Source organism: Entelurus aequoreus, linkage group LG27 (genome assembly GCF_033978785.1).
Source record: "Entelurus aequoreus isolate RoL-2023_Sb linkage group LG27, RoL_Eaeq_v1.1, whole genome shotgun sequence".
NCBI lineage: Eukaryota > Metazoa > Chordata > Actinopteri > Syngnathiformes > Syngnathidae > Entelurus > Entelurus aequoreus.
The window spans coordinates 22,092,894-22,107,866 of NC_084757.1; the positions used below are offsets into that span (position 1 = coordinate 22,092,894).

Here is a 14,973-nt window from a genome sequence, read left to right on the forward strand (position 1 = left end):
CACCGCTAATTTTCATTCTTGCCAACCCTCCCGAGAGACTCCCGAATTTCAGTGCCCCTCCCGAAAATCATCACATCCGCTTTTCACCCAGTCCACGTGCTGGCTCAGTCACATATGTGCGGATTTTTCAATCACACACACACACACACGTGAATGCAATGCGCACTTGATCAACTGCGATACAGGTTGCACTGAGGGTTGTTGTATAAACAACTTTAACACTGTTAGAAATATACGCCACACTGTGAACCCACACCAAACAAGAATGCACACACACGTGAATGCAACGCATACTTGATCAATAGCGATACAGGTTACACTGAGGGTGGCCTTATAACCAACTTTAACACTGTTAAAAATATGCGCCACACTGTGAATCCACACCAAACAAGAATGACAAACACATTTCGGGAGAACATCCGCACCGTAACACAACATAAACACAACAGAACAAACACCCAGAACACCTTGCAGCCCTAACTCTTCCGGGCTGCAATATACACCCCCCTGCCACCAAACCCCGCCCCCCCCAACCCAGCCCACCTCAACCGACGCACGGGGAGGGAGTGGGGGGCAGGGTTTGGTGGTAGCGGGGGGTGTATATTGCAGCCCGGAAGAGTTAGGGCTGCATGGGATTCTGGGTATTTGTTCTGTTGTGTTTATGTTGTGTTACGGTGCGGATGTTCTCCCGAAATGTGTTTGTCATTCTTGTTTGGTGTGGATTCACAGTGTGGCGCATATTTGTATCAGTGTTAAAGTTGGTTATAAGGCCACCCTCAGTGTAACCTGTATCGCTGTTGATCAAGTATGCGTTGCATTCACTTGTGTGTGCGCACAGAAGCCGCACATATCTTGTGACTGGGCCGGCACGTTGTCAGAATGGATGATAAGCGGACGTGACGACAGGTCGTAGAGGACGTTAAAGGCAGTGCCTTTAAGGCACGCCCCCAAGACTGTGGTCCGGGTGGGCTTTGAGATATAATAACTGATTAACACCTTCGTTCGATAATGAAGGTTGCCTCAGCTCAAAGCCTGAGCCCCGACATTAATGAACTAGCATCCAAGAAAAGATGGCAGGTATCTGGCTTGGGCACATCAGATTAGATCAGTGTGTTGCAAACTGAGCAGTTTAAAGTCCTGAATTGTTGGTTTATTCATTGTTATTTTATTTTCAAATTTATTAGCCTGTGGAAAAAGTTAATGTTGATATTTACCTCAGAAGGCTGCAAATAGAAAAGAGGCATTCATTTTTTATTTAAATTGTATTTGATATGCCATTGATATTTTTTAATTGTTATTTGTATTATTTGAAACTCGATTTTGCATGTCACTATAAAGTTATATAAGCCTTGCTTGTTCAATATTCAATGCAAAACTTGTTTGGGTCCCTATTAAAAGGCTCATTTGTTCAACTTTGGCCCGCGGCTTTGTTCAGTTTTAAATTTTGGCCCACTCTGTATTTGAGTTTGACACCCTTGATGTAGGGGAAAGCCTGCTTTACTTTAGAGTAGTCAATGTACAGGTTGTATGAACTACAAGTATGTTGGGATAGGAGCTGACTCTCGAATCTCTAATTGTTATGCTTTACGTTGCGGGCAAAAATTTGGGTAACGAGCATCCTCGCTGCTCGTTGGCGTTGCAAATGTCACAGTGGACCCCGTAAGATCCCACCAAAACATTTGGTGTCTTACATGCAAGCATTAACTTATAGCTGGAAATACATGACTTTGTTTTTTCAACCATGAGAACGAAGAAAGTGAGTGTGAAGGACGGTGCTGAGATGAAAAAGCGCCTGATACACATTGAATTAAAGAAAAAAAATCAACATGACCAGACCAAATAATATCTTAACGACGGACGCTTATCGATGAAAATATGGAGAAGCTGCTGATGGTGTGTTTGACAGAGAAGCAGATACCATAGAAATCCACTCTCCGAGGTAAATGCTGTACATTATTATCACAGTACTTTAGGGGGGGGGGACTAAAATGTGTCTGTTTTTTCAGTACCTGTATTATGATTTCCCTATCAAATGAATACATAAATATTATTTAAAAAAATAATAACACCCATGCTGACACCCACAATGGTTAAACTACTGCCACCTAGTTTGAACATAATATAACACTTAACTTTACATTTCGGGTTAAAAACAGGAAGTGTTTTTTAAATTTTTTTAACGTTTTTTTTAAATATGCAATGTATGCATGCTCTGCCGTACCATTTGACTCATTAATCAGAGAGATCACTGCTGGCCATTATCTTAAGGGACTTGTGGGAAGGTACCGCTATTTTAGGAAAGTCCACTTTGTCCACAAAGATTATGATTATGATGTCACTGCCCGGCAGAGTGACTCACAATGACCTTCTTTATCTTCGTCTATTTGGGCCATGGCCAGGAGAAGGTACGACAATAAATCGTTAAAGCGTACACAGCATGATTTATTCCTCAATTTTAGGTTTTAAAAAATTCCCTAATTAGGCGAGCCTTAATCAGGCGTTGACTGTTATGGTGAGTACTTTTTTTGTTTGATGTTGAAGTCAGCAAAAATAATGAGATGTTTCCTACTAATTTTCTTCTATGCAAACCAACACAGCGCAAGCATTGTCTTTAATGTGAAGGTAGCAACAATGAAGCTGCAGGGATGAAAAGTCAGAGCTGTGAATATTAATGGAATACTTCTGAAGGCAGGGAATGCAGAATGGTGCTGGATGGAGTGAATAATGAATGGACTCCAGCTTGACGTCACTTAAACAGACTTTGTGCAGCTGCTGTCACCAGAGGTCCTTGCACGGAGAGGAGAGCAGAGGGCATAATTATACTTGACAGTCTTTGATGGAGTACTTGTGTCGATCTTTTAAACGTGCAGGGGTCACTTTCATTTTTGTCCATCGAAAGGTCTAAAACTAGTCCAAAGTAAGTGAAGGTATCCTAACAGTTTAAACCAGGGGTCCCCAAACTTTTTGACTCGGGGGCTGCATTGGGTTAAAAAAAATGTGGCCAGGGCCGGGCTGTACATATATATATATATATATATATATATATATATATATATATATATATATATATATATATATATATATATATATATATATATATATATATATATATATATATATATATATATACACACTACCGTTCAAAAGTTTGGGGTCACCCAAACAATTTTGTGGAATAGCCTTCATTTCTAAGAACAAGAATAGACTGTCGAGTTTCAGATGAAAGTTCTCTTTTTCTGGCCATTTTGAGCGTTTAATTGACCCCACAAATGTGATGCTCCAGAAACTCAATCTGCTCAAAGGAAGGTCAGTTTTGTAGCTTCTGTAACGAGCTAAACTGTTTTCAGATGTGTGAACATGATTGCACAAGGGTTTTCTAATCATCAATTAGCCTTCTGAGCCAATGAGCAAACACATTGTACCATTAGAACACTGGAGTGATAGTTGCTGGAAATGGGCCTCTATACACCTATGTAGATATTGCACCAAAAACCAGACATTTGCAGCTAGAATAGTCATTTACCACATTAGCAATGTATAGAGTGTATTTCTTTAAAGTTAAGACTAGTTTAAAGTTATCTTCATTGAAAAGTACAGTGCTTTTCCTTCAAAAATAAGGACATTTCAATGTGACCCCAAACTTTTGAACGGTAGTGTGTATATATATATATATATATATATATATATATATATATATATATATATATATATATATATATTCCGAGCGCAATGATGTCACGTTATCGATGGGAAAATGCATTTTTAGACAAAATTATTTGCGTAAGAGGCTAGGAGACACAGAGAGTAACAAGCAGTAGAAAATGGGTTAGAAAGGACAGATTTAGAAAATAATGATCCATCCATCCATTTTCTACCGCTTATTCCCTTCGGGGTCACGGGGGGTGCTGGAGCCTATCTCAGCTACAATCGGGCGGAAGGCGGGGTACACCCTGGACAAGTCGCCACCTCATCACAGGGCCAACACAGATAGATAGACAGACAACATTCACATTCACATACACACACTAGGACCAATTTAGTGTTGCCAATCAACCTATCCCCAGACAAATATATATATATATATATATATATATATATATATATATATATATATATATATATATATATATATATAAAAAAACAATTTTTTTTATAACTTGGGACTTTCCGTCGGCCGGATTTTGTACTCTGGCGGGCCAGATCTGGCCCATGGGCCGTAGTTTGGGGACCCCTGGTTTAAACATAGCTAATAAAATAAATAAAACTAATACCAACATTACAACTTTCTATAGTTGTTTTAAATCCTTTTGGTTTTTATTAGATTTTTGGGCTAATAAAGAAACGAGCTATGGGCCACAAATGGCCCCTAGGCCGCACTTTGGACACCCCACCACCAGGGCTGCGTTAGCTTAAGGGTTTTAGCGCCCCCCCGCAAAAACAAACCTCAACAACCCCTCACCCCCAACAACACCCCCACCCGCCCCAAAAACATAAGTTTGAAAAAAAACAACTCATGATTGTACTGTAGGGACGGCGTGGCGAAGTTGGTAGAGTGGCTGTGCCAGCAATCGGAGTGTTGCTGGTTACTGGGGTTCAATTCCCACCTTCTACCTTCCTAGTCACGTCCGTTGTGTCGTTGGGCAAGACACTTCACCCTTTGCCTCTGATGGCTGCTGGTTAGCGCCTTGCATGGCAGCTCCCGCCATCAGTGTGTGAATGTGTGTGTGAATGGGTGAATGTGGAAATAGTGTCAAAGCGCTTTGAGTACCTTGAAGGTAGAAAAGCGCTATACAAGTATAACCCATTTATCATTTATCATTTACTCAACAGAACCCCAACAATGCAAAAATATTGTCCATTTACAAAGAAAATACATGTACAAAACCCAAAACCAGTGAAGTTGGCACGTTTTTAAATCGTAAATAAAAACAGAATACAATGATTTGCTAATCCTTTTCAACTTATATTCAATTGAATAGACTGCAAAGACAATATATTTAATGTTTGAACTGAGAAACTTTTTTTGTTGTTGTTGCAAATAATCATTAACTTAGAATTTAATGACGGCAACACATTGCAAAAAAGTTGGCACAGGGGCAGTTTTACCACTGTGTTACATGGCCTTTCCTTTTAACAACACTCAGTAAACGTTTGGGAACTGTGGAGACCAATTTTTGTAGCTTTTCAGGTGGAAATATTTCCCATTCTTGCTTGATGTACAGTTTAAGTTATTCAACAGTCCGGGGGTCTCCGTTGTGGTATTTTAGGCTTTATATTGCGCCACACATTTTCAATGGGAGACAGGTCTGGACTACAGGCAGGCCAGTCTAGTACCCGCACTCTTTTACTATGAAGCCACGTTGTTGTAACACGTGGCTTGGCATTGTCTTGCTGAAATAAGCAGGGGCGTCCATGATAACGTTGCTTGGATGGCAACACATGTTGCTGCAAAACCTGTATGTACCTTTCAGCATTAATTATTATTTTTACATAAAATGTTATTATATATATGCCTGTTTAATATGTTACTACTGTTATTTCAGACAACACATCAGAATCTCTAAGGACTGATTGAAGTGATTTTATAAATATTACTCAGACTATAACCGTAAAGTCACACTCTGTAATCGTTGCATCCCTACTCCCACCTTGGCCCACACACACACACACACACACACACACACACTCACACACACACACACACACACACACACACACACACACACACACACACACACACACACACACAGCGCTCCAGCCTTCACACTAACCTGTGCCATCACTTCATTATGCAACGCTGCATTACTGAAACTTCCTTGACTTTGTGATTATTTTGAGTCATTCTGTTTATTTCTATAATGCAAGGTGGCAGTTATTGTCAAGGATATACGGGGAAGTAGCCATCATATTAATGATATGAAATGTGACAATTTAGCAAGCTCAGATGCACGGCAAAGAAGGCTCTAAATTATTTACCTCATCCCATCGTACTTGTTGCTAGGCAGACTTTGTCGGGCACGACCATTTGTAGCCCAAATCGATAAATGCACACGAAGAGTTTGGTGACGCAAACAAAAAGTTTTACTGTACCCTAATGTCAAATCCACGCTGCTGATGTTCAAAAGTATATTATTAATGACTTCTATATGTTGTCTTTTTGTCTTTGCAGTGAAAAAAGCCAAGCTTGATGGACCCCAAGGTAAAACTCCTCTTCACTTCTGCCACTGCATGCGACCTAATATTGCAATTCACTATTGTCGCTATTGCACTGTAACATTTACGTATTAGGAGCAAGAAATAAACACACATGCTAACGTTGGCTTACCTTGTTGCTACAGTATAATAAGTCCACAGTCTCCACTTAGCTGCAGTGCCCTGTTTTGTTTTGACCTGAGATTATGCTGTTTTTTGCAATTTAAAAAAAAAGCATCATTTAGTACTTAACACTGACCTTATTTTTTGTTTGTGCATTTTTGCAGAAAAATTCAACACTTACGTGACGCTGAAGGTGCAGAATGTTAAGAGCACGACCATCGCCGTGCGTGGCAGTCAGCCGTGCTGGGAGCAGGACTTTATGTTGTGAGTCACTCCCTCTCCTTGATGTCCTACTGTAATGATCCGCATGTTTGCATCGCCTACTGGTACAAAATGGAATATAATGTGGAAAGCAGGATTTTATTTTTTATTGGTTATTACTAGAGATTACTAGAGATGTCCGATGATGGCTTTTTTGGCGATATCCGATATTCCGATATTGTCCAACTCTTAATTACCGATATCAACCGATACCGATATATACAGTCGTGGAATCAACACATTATTATGCCTAATTTTGTTGTGATGCCCCGCTGGATGCATTAAACAATGTAACAAGGTTTTCCAAAATAAATCAACTCAAGTTATGGAAAAAAAATGCCAACATGGCACTGCCATATTTATTATTGAAGTCACAAAGTGCATTATTTTTTTTAACATGCCTCAAAACAGCAGCCTGGAATTTGGGACATGCTCTCCCTGAGAGAGCATGAGGAGGTTGAGGGGGAGGAGGGTATGTGATAGCTGAGGGTGTATATTGTAGCGTCCCGGAAGAGTTAGTGCTGCAAGGGGTTCTGGGTATTTATTCTGTTGTGTTTATGTTGTGTTGCAGTGCGGATGTTCTCCCGAAATGTGTTTGTCATTCTTGTTTGGTGTGGGTTCACAGTGTGGCGCATATTTGTAACAGTGTTAAAGTTGTTTATACGGCCCCCCTCAGTGTGACCTGTATGGCTGTTGACCAAGTATGCCTTGCATTCACTTGTGTGTGTAAAAAGCTGTAGATATTATGTGATTGGGCCGGCACGCAAAGGCAGTGCCTTTAAGGTTTATTGGCGCTCTGTACTTCTCCCTACGTCCGTGTACACAGCAGCGTTTTAAAAAGTCATAAATTTGACTTTCTAAAACCGATACCGATCATTTTGAAACCGATACCGATAATTTTCGCTATTACGTTTTAAAGCATTTATCGACCGATAATATCGGCAGTCCGATATATTATCGGACATCTGTAGTTATTACATTAGAAAAACATTGAGCAAGTGAAATTACAATTACAATGGTAGGTATGAAAAACACCAACCTGTTTATTATTAACCATCTGGACTGGGCTTATGTTGTCTACAAGTTGAAGTGGAGTGGTAATTTATTTTTGGAGACACTTTGTGCCAGATGCAATAATTTGAACGATGCCGACACTTTTGTTACTGGATACTTTTTAAGATGCTTCTGCCCTGGATACTTTGTATGTGTAAGTAATATGCAACTATAATTATTTGACATACACTATATTGCCAAAAGTATTTGGCCACCTGGCTTGACTCACATATGAACTTGAAGTGCCATCCCATTCCTAACCCATAGGGTTCAATATGATGTCGGTCCACCTTTTGCAGCTATTACAGCTTCAACTCTTCTGGGAAGGCTGTCCACAAGTTTGCGGAGTGTGTTTATAGGAATTTTCCACCATTCTTCCAAAAGCGCATTGGTGAGGTCACACACTGATGTTGGTCGAGAAGGCCTGGCTCTCAGTCTCCGTTCTAATTCATCCCAAAGGTGTTCTATCGGGTTCATGTCAGGACTCTGTGCAGGCCAGTCAAGTTCATCCACACCAGACTCTGTCATCCATGTCTTTATGGACCTTGCTTTGTGCACTGGTGCACAGTCATGTTGGAAGAGGAAGGGGCCCGCTCCAAACTGTTCCCACAAGGTTGGGAGCATGGAATTGTCCAAAATGTTTTGGTTTCCTGGAGCATTCAAAGTTCTTTTCACTGGAACTAAGGGGCCAAGCCCAACTCCTGAAAAACAACCCCACACCATAATTCCTCCTCCACCAAATTTCACACTCGGCACAATGCAGTCCGAAATGTAGCGTTCTCCTGGCAACCTCCAAACCCAGACTGGTCCATCAGATTGCCAGATGGAAAAGCGTGATTCATCACTCCAGAGAAGGCGTCTCCACTGCTCTAGAGTCCAGTGGTGATGTGCTTTACACCAGTGCATCCCACGCTTTGCATTGGACTTGGTGATGTATGGCTTAGATGCAGCTGCTCGACCATGGAAACCCATTCCATGAAGATCTCTGCGTACTGTACGCGGGCTAACTGGAAGGTCACATGAAGTTTGGAGCTCTGTAGCAACTGACTGTGCAGAAAGTTGGCGACCTCTTTGCACTATGCGCTTCAGCATCCGCTGACCCCTCTCTGTCGGTTTACATGGCCTACCACTTCATGGCTGAGTTGCTGTTGTTCCCAAACTCATCCATTTTCTTATAATAAAGCCGACAGTTGACTTTGGAATATTTAGGAGCGAGGAAATTTCACGACTGGATTTGTTGCACAGGTGGCATCCTATGACAGTTCCACGCTGGAAATCACTGAGAGCGGCCCATTCTTTCACAAATGTTTGTAGAAACAGTCTCCATGCCTAAGTGCTTGATTTTATACACCTGTGGCCGGGCCAAGTGATTAGGACACCTGATTCTCATCATTTGGATGGGTGGCCAAATACTTTTGGCAATTGGACCTACTCAGTGGCCTAGTGGTTAGAGTGTCCGCCCTGAGATCGGTAGGTTGTGAGTTCAAACCCCGGCCGAGTCATACCAAAGACTATAAAAATGGGACCCGTTACCTCCCTGCTTGGCACTCAGCATCAAGGGTTGGAATTGGGGGTTAAATCATCAAAAATTATTCCGGGCGTGGCCACCGCTGCTGCCCACTGCTCCCCTCACCTCCCAGGGGGTGATCAAGGGTGATAGGTCAAATGCAGAGAATAATTTCGCCACACCTAGTGTGTGTGTGACAATCATTGGTACTTTAATTTTTAATATAGTATATTGACAAAAGTGATGTTTTACACTGCAATATTGCTCAATTAAGGGTGTGTATTACATAAGTCTAGCTTTTGCGCTAATGTGTGCTTTGCCGTTGTGTAGCTGCTAACTCCTTTCTGCTAGTTTATTTTTTGTAAATTAATTCACTAAAATACAATAAAATACTTACCATGTGTGCTTATTGGAGGACATTTAGATGTTAACTGGCTGTAAACGCACAGCAGGACTGCTCCATTGGACATTTTACATGCAAGCCGATATCACCCGATACTTGTTTTTCTTTTTTGCTGATATCAATATCTGATCGGGACACTCCAACATTAAACTATACAACCAAACTGAGCATTATTATCCTTGCAAAGGCAGAATAGAATAGTTGTGACACAGCTCTTGTATTGGCGGGGGACCCGTGGTTGGAGCATTTGAACCAGCCCACTTTGCAATTCCAAAAAAAAATTAAAGCTGCAAGCAGCGATGGACGGGACCGACTTTGAGGGCTCACAAAATCCAAACCGGAGCAGTAATTAAAACTCTTTCATCAACTTTTAATCAGAAGGGTTCAATCTCTCTCCTGTGCTAATTTGAAGCCGACACGACAAACGCGCTCAGAGGAGATAATGTTTGAAAAAAGGTGACTGTTTTTACACAACTTTTGTTTTGAAAGGGGAATTGCACACTTCCTGTTGATTTTTGCTGGGGGTTGTCAGTGTATGAAATATAGGTCTAAGTGAGACCTACATATAGGTTTTTGTTTCATGTCTCTACGACATTCCTACTGGGAGTTACAGGCAGTTGTCTGTGTTTTCTTCATAGGGGGCGCTAGAATGCAATTTTGAGTTTTGGGGTTTGGTTTTTTGATTAGATCGCAATTTTCGCCAGTCCTGATGTGTGTGTCCAATTTGGTGAGTTTTGAAGCATGTTAAGGGGGTCAAATTACAGCTCAAAGAGGCGGCGGTATAATAATAAAACGCTAGAAATACAATAGGGTTCTCTGTCCCAAAGGGACTCGGTCCCTAAAAATAATGGAAATCACCAAAAAATATTTCACTCAAAAATCTCAGTTTGTTTGAATAAAGTCCGCATTGGATTGTGCAGGTGTACCTAATGAAGTGTCCAGTGAGTGTGTGTATCGAGAAGACAGCATCTTGACAGGGTGGATGAACTCTTACATATTCGACACACGCGCATACACACCCACATGCACACACCCACACGCGCACACTCACATTCATGCCCGCCTGCAGAGCTCCCCCCAGGGTGGTATTTGTGTGAATGTGATCTATAGCATCCACACTTCATCTTGCCAACACTTGCCTATAGCTGCCATCTGGTGCGAAAGCTAGCTGTAGTTAACAGCTATTTGCACCTACATGCAGCACACTGCAAAAAGTCAGTGTTCAAAAACAAGAAAAAAAATACAAAAATGAGGGGTATTTTATTTGAACTAAGCAAATTTATCTGCCAATAGAACAAGAAAATTTGGCTTGTGAAGACTTTCCAAAACAAGTAAAATTAGCTAACTTCAATGAACCCATTGAACCTTAAAATAAGTATATTCTCACTAATAAAAAGTGCACTTTTCTTGGTAGAAAAAAAAAGATATTTTTGCTCAATATGTTGAAAAATATTCTTAAATTAAGTAAATGCTACTGCCATTATCTTGACATAATGATATGCGCTCTGCATTACATTTCTTGAAACAAGCAAACTTATTCTAAAAACTAATTTATTGTTCTTAATGGAAAGGCAACAAGGCAACCGCTTGTTAGTCTCGGGGTCTCCTAGCCGCTCAGGCAAATCATATGGTCTAAAAATGCATTTTTCCATCAACAACATGACATCATCGCGCCAAGTGCGTGCTCTTTCAGTCAATTAGTGCGCATATATACAGCCCGGCCTCCGGCCAAAACATTTTTAATTGTAATTTTGAATAATTTATCTGAATGTGCATGAACTATTTCTGTTCAAAATTGTTAGAAATGTTAAATGTTTAAATATTAACTGTCAGTTTACTGTGCCAACTGTACTACTATATGAGTACGTATTTTCTATCGTTTCATTGAAAATAAAACTGCAAAGTCCATTTGGCCGTCATCCGTTTTAATTATGAGACACAATTGTGTCAAAGTCATGATTGTATTTTTTTCATGCCAGAAATAAGAAATTATTACTTTAAAAAAGTAGTTTTATACTTGTGAGTGTTGATGACACGGCTTTGCAAGACTTTATATTCTAGTTTCAAGCATGTTTTACTCAATATACCGTATTTTACGCACTTTAAGGCGCACCTAAAAACCTCCAATTTTCTCAAAAGCTGACAGTGCGCCTTATAATCCGGTGCGCCTTATATATGGACCAATATTGAGCCACAACAGGTCTCGCAACTACGGGACGCATAACGTAACCCCAGCCTCTACTGTAGCGTCTATTCTATGCGCCTTATAATGCGGTGCGCCTTATATATGAACAAAGTTTCAAGATAGGCCATTCATTGAAGGTGCGCCTTATAATCCGGTGCGCCTTATAGTGCGGAAAATACGGTAGGTCATAAAATCTCAGCAAAAAGCTGTAATATCTTACTGAGATAATTTAGGACCAAAACCCTTAAAACAAGTAAAACACTCTAACATAAAATCTGCTAAGTGAGAAGAATGATCTTATCAGACAGAAAATAAGCAAATATCACCCTTATTTGAGATATTTCATCTTACTTAGATTTCAGTTTTTGCAGAGCACACTCACTGGACCCTTCATTAGGTACAGCTGCGCCATCCAATGCAGACTTTATTCAAACAAACTGCCAGATTTTTGAGTTAGATGCTTTTTCCATTCTTTTTTTTAGAACTGCAAAGCGGGCTGGTTCGAATGCTCCAACCTATTCTATTCTGCCTTTGCAAAGATAATAATGCTCAGTTTGGTTGTATAGTTTAATGTAGGAGTGTGCCGATCAGATATTGATATCAGCTAAAAACAAAAACAAGTATCGGGTGATATCGGCTTGCATGTAAAATGTCCAATGGGGCAGTCCTGCTGTGCGTTTACAGCCAGTTAACATCTAAATATCCTACAATAAGCACACAAGGTAAGTTGTTTTTTTTGTATTTTAGCGAAGTCATTTACAAAAAAGCAGAAAGAAGCTAGCAGCTACACAACGGCAAAGCACACATTAGCGCACAAGCTAGACATATGTGGTACGCGTCCTTAATTGAGCAATGTTGCAGTCTAAAACACTACTTTTGTCAATATCTATCAAAGTTGCATACTACTTACACATACAAAGTCTCCAGGGCAAAAGCGTCTTAAAAAGTATCCAGTAACAAAAGTGTCTGCATCGTTCAACTTATTGCATCTTGAGCTTAATTCAGGGGTGTGAAACGTACGGCCCAAAGGGCCGGATCAGGCCCTCAAACAGGTTTTATCCGGACTGCGGGATGAGTTTGCAAAGTATAACAATTAACCTGAAATTTTTTAATAGAAGATGTCCGGTTCAAACGCTGATGACATCTATTAAACAGACAAAGAAGCAAGGAATTAAACAGAGACAAAATTAAATTTTGCTCAATTGAGGAGAAACGTCTGGGCTGTACTCTTGCACAGTGTCCCACCACGCTCTGGCGAAAGATTGTACGCCTCCTCTTTTATTTGGACTTCCCCTGATTACATGGCAACAGCTGTTTCTAAAGGAAGGGGGTCGTAAACAGTCGCTGCCTTTGGTCACAAAACAGTTCAAAGAAAAGTTGCCTAGATGGGAGTCAGGTCCTGCTTCATCTCCGCTTTGTAGATCTTGGGTAAAGACAAAATCTTCCTGTGGATTACAATACATCAAAGAAACCGACACCTTCATGTCGCTTCCCATCCTACACAGTGGAGTTTTACAAGCCTTTTGATCGGTAAGATCAAAGACAGCTTTTGTCTACTCGCCGGGAACTCATTGAAACACAAAGTTTTGTGATAACTTAGATACAATTATTCTGACAGAAAGTAACTGCTGTTCTAAATGTGTCCACTTGATGTCGCAAAAGCAATTCTTTGTATCTTTGTAGATGATGCTACATATGTACAAAATAAACCACATGATGTTAGTACATCAGTTGAGGAAAATTATCAAACTACATAAAAAAACATACTGTAATTGGATTTTGATATTTTTTTATCTTGATAGATTGAAAATTAACACCAAAGAGTTGACTGATGAACATTATTATATAATTTATTCAAAAAATATAAGTAACGACAAATAAATGATTAACTCCAACATGTAAGTGTAAAAAAAAAACAATATTATGATTTGTACATTTTCAGAATGTGTTTGTTCTATTTCTAAACAAAAAAAACAATTTGAAGTTGTCTTTATTTTTAAGTTATCGTGCCGTGGTTTTACCAGCCCGGCCCACTTTGCAGTAGATTTTTCTCCATGTGGCCCCCGATCTAAAATTAGTTTGACACCCCTGGCTTAATTCATGAATTATTTTGGCCACAAAGTGTCTTCAGAAGTAAATTACCACTCCCCTACAATTTGTAGACAGCATGAGCCCAGTCCAGGTGGTTAATAATAAACAGGTTGGTGTTTTTCATACCGACCATTGTAATTGTAATTTCACTTGCTCAAAAATTTTCTAACATTCCACACTACAAAATATTAAAAGTACCTTAATTTTCGGACTATAAGGCACACTTAAACTCCTTTTTAATTTTTTAAAAAATCGACAGTGCGCCTTATAACCCGGTGCGCCTAATGCACGGAATAATTCTGGTTGTGCTTACCGACCTCAAAGCTATTTTATGTGGTACATGGTGTAATGATAAGTGTGACCAGTAGACCTAGTGGTTAGAGTGTCCGCCCTGAGATCGGTAGGTTGTGAGTTCAAACCCCGGCCGAGTCATACCAAAGACTATAAACATGGGACCCATTACCTCCCTGCTTGGCACTCAGCATCAAGGGTTGGAATTGGGGGTTAAATCACCAAAAATGATTCCCGGGCGTAGCACCGCTGCTGCCCACTGCTCCCCTCACCTCCCAGGAGGTGAACAAGGGTGATGGGTCAAATACAGAGGACAAATTTCACCACACCTAGTGTGTGTGTGACTATCATTGGTACTTTAACTTTTAACTTTAACACATAAGAGAGGTGGAGACTGCAATATGATGCCAGTAAACAACACCAAAACTTTAAATGTTCCACTGAAAATAAAGAACATTACACACAGCATTCAAAAATCTGTCAAATTGTTTTAGTATGACTTTGAAGCCACACCGCTTGATGGATTGTCGGCCCATTACGGCTACCGTAGTCAGAGATGCAAGTATTACTATGTTATAAGGACCGCAAAACGGCACCCATTAGCAGACATATTATCTGGCGTTTTGTTTACAATATTATGCAAAACCAACTTTTCTTACCTTCTGATACCTGCTTATCTGTATTTGATCTGCATAAGTCCTGAAAATTTGCGCATGTCCGCCACTGTAGTCTGTGCCGATACTATAGTCGATAATCTTCTTCTTTTTCACTATCTTCTTGTTATGGGACATTCACCCTCCGCTGTTGCCATTTCTAATATAAAGTAGCGGAAAGTTCGAACTTATATCTCGCTATGGAAGCGCTAAA

At 40.2% G+C, this 14,973-nt stretch overlaps 1 protein-coding gene across 4 annotated transcripts in view; it reads left to right on the forward strand.

Moving 5' to 3' along the window:
* Positions 1-14,973, forward strand: part of unc13a (unc-13 homolog A (C. elegans)) — a 168,007-nt gene that overhangs the window by 26,024 nt on the left and 127,010 nt on the right. For all 4 annotated transcript variants that reach the window (XM_062038703.1, XM_062038700.1, XM_062038701.1 and 1 more), the window contains exons 2-3: positions 6,170-6,199; positions 6,480-6,579. In XM_062038703.1, the coding sequence (XP_061894687.1) occupies positions 6,170-6,199; positions 6,480-6,579 (130 nt within the window). The remainder of the gene's footprint in view (positions 1-6,169; positions 6,200-6,479; positions 6,580-14,973) is intronic.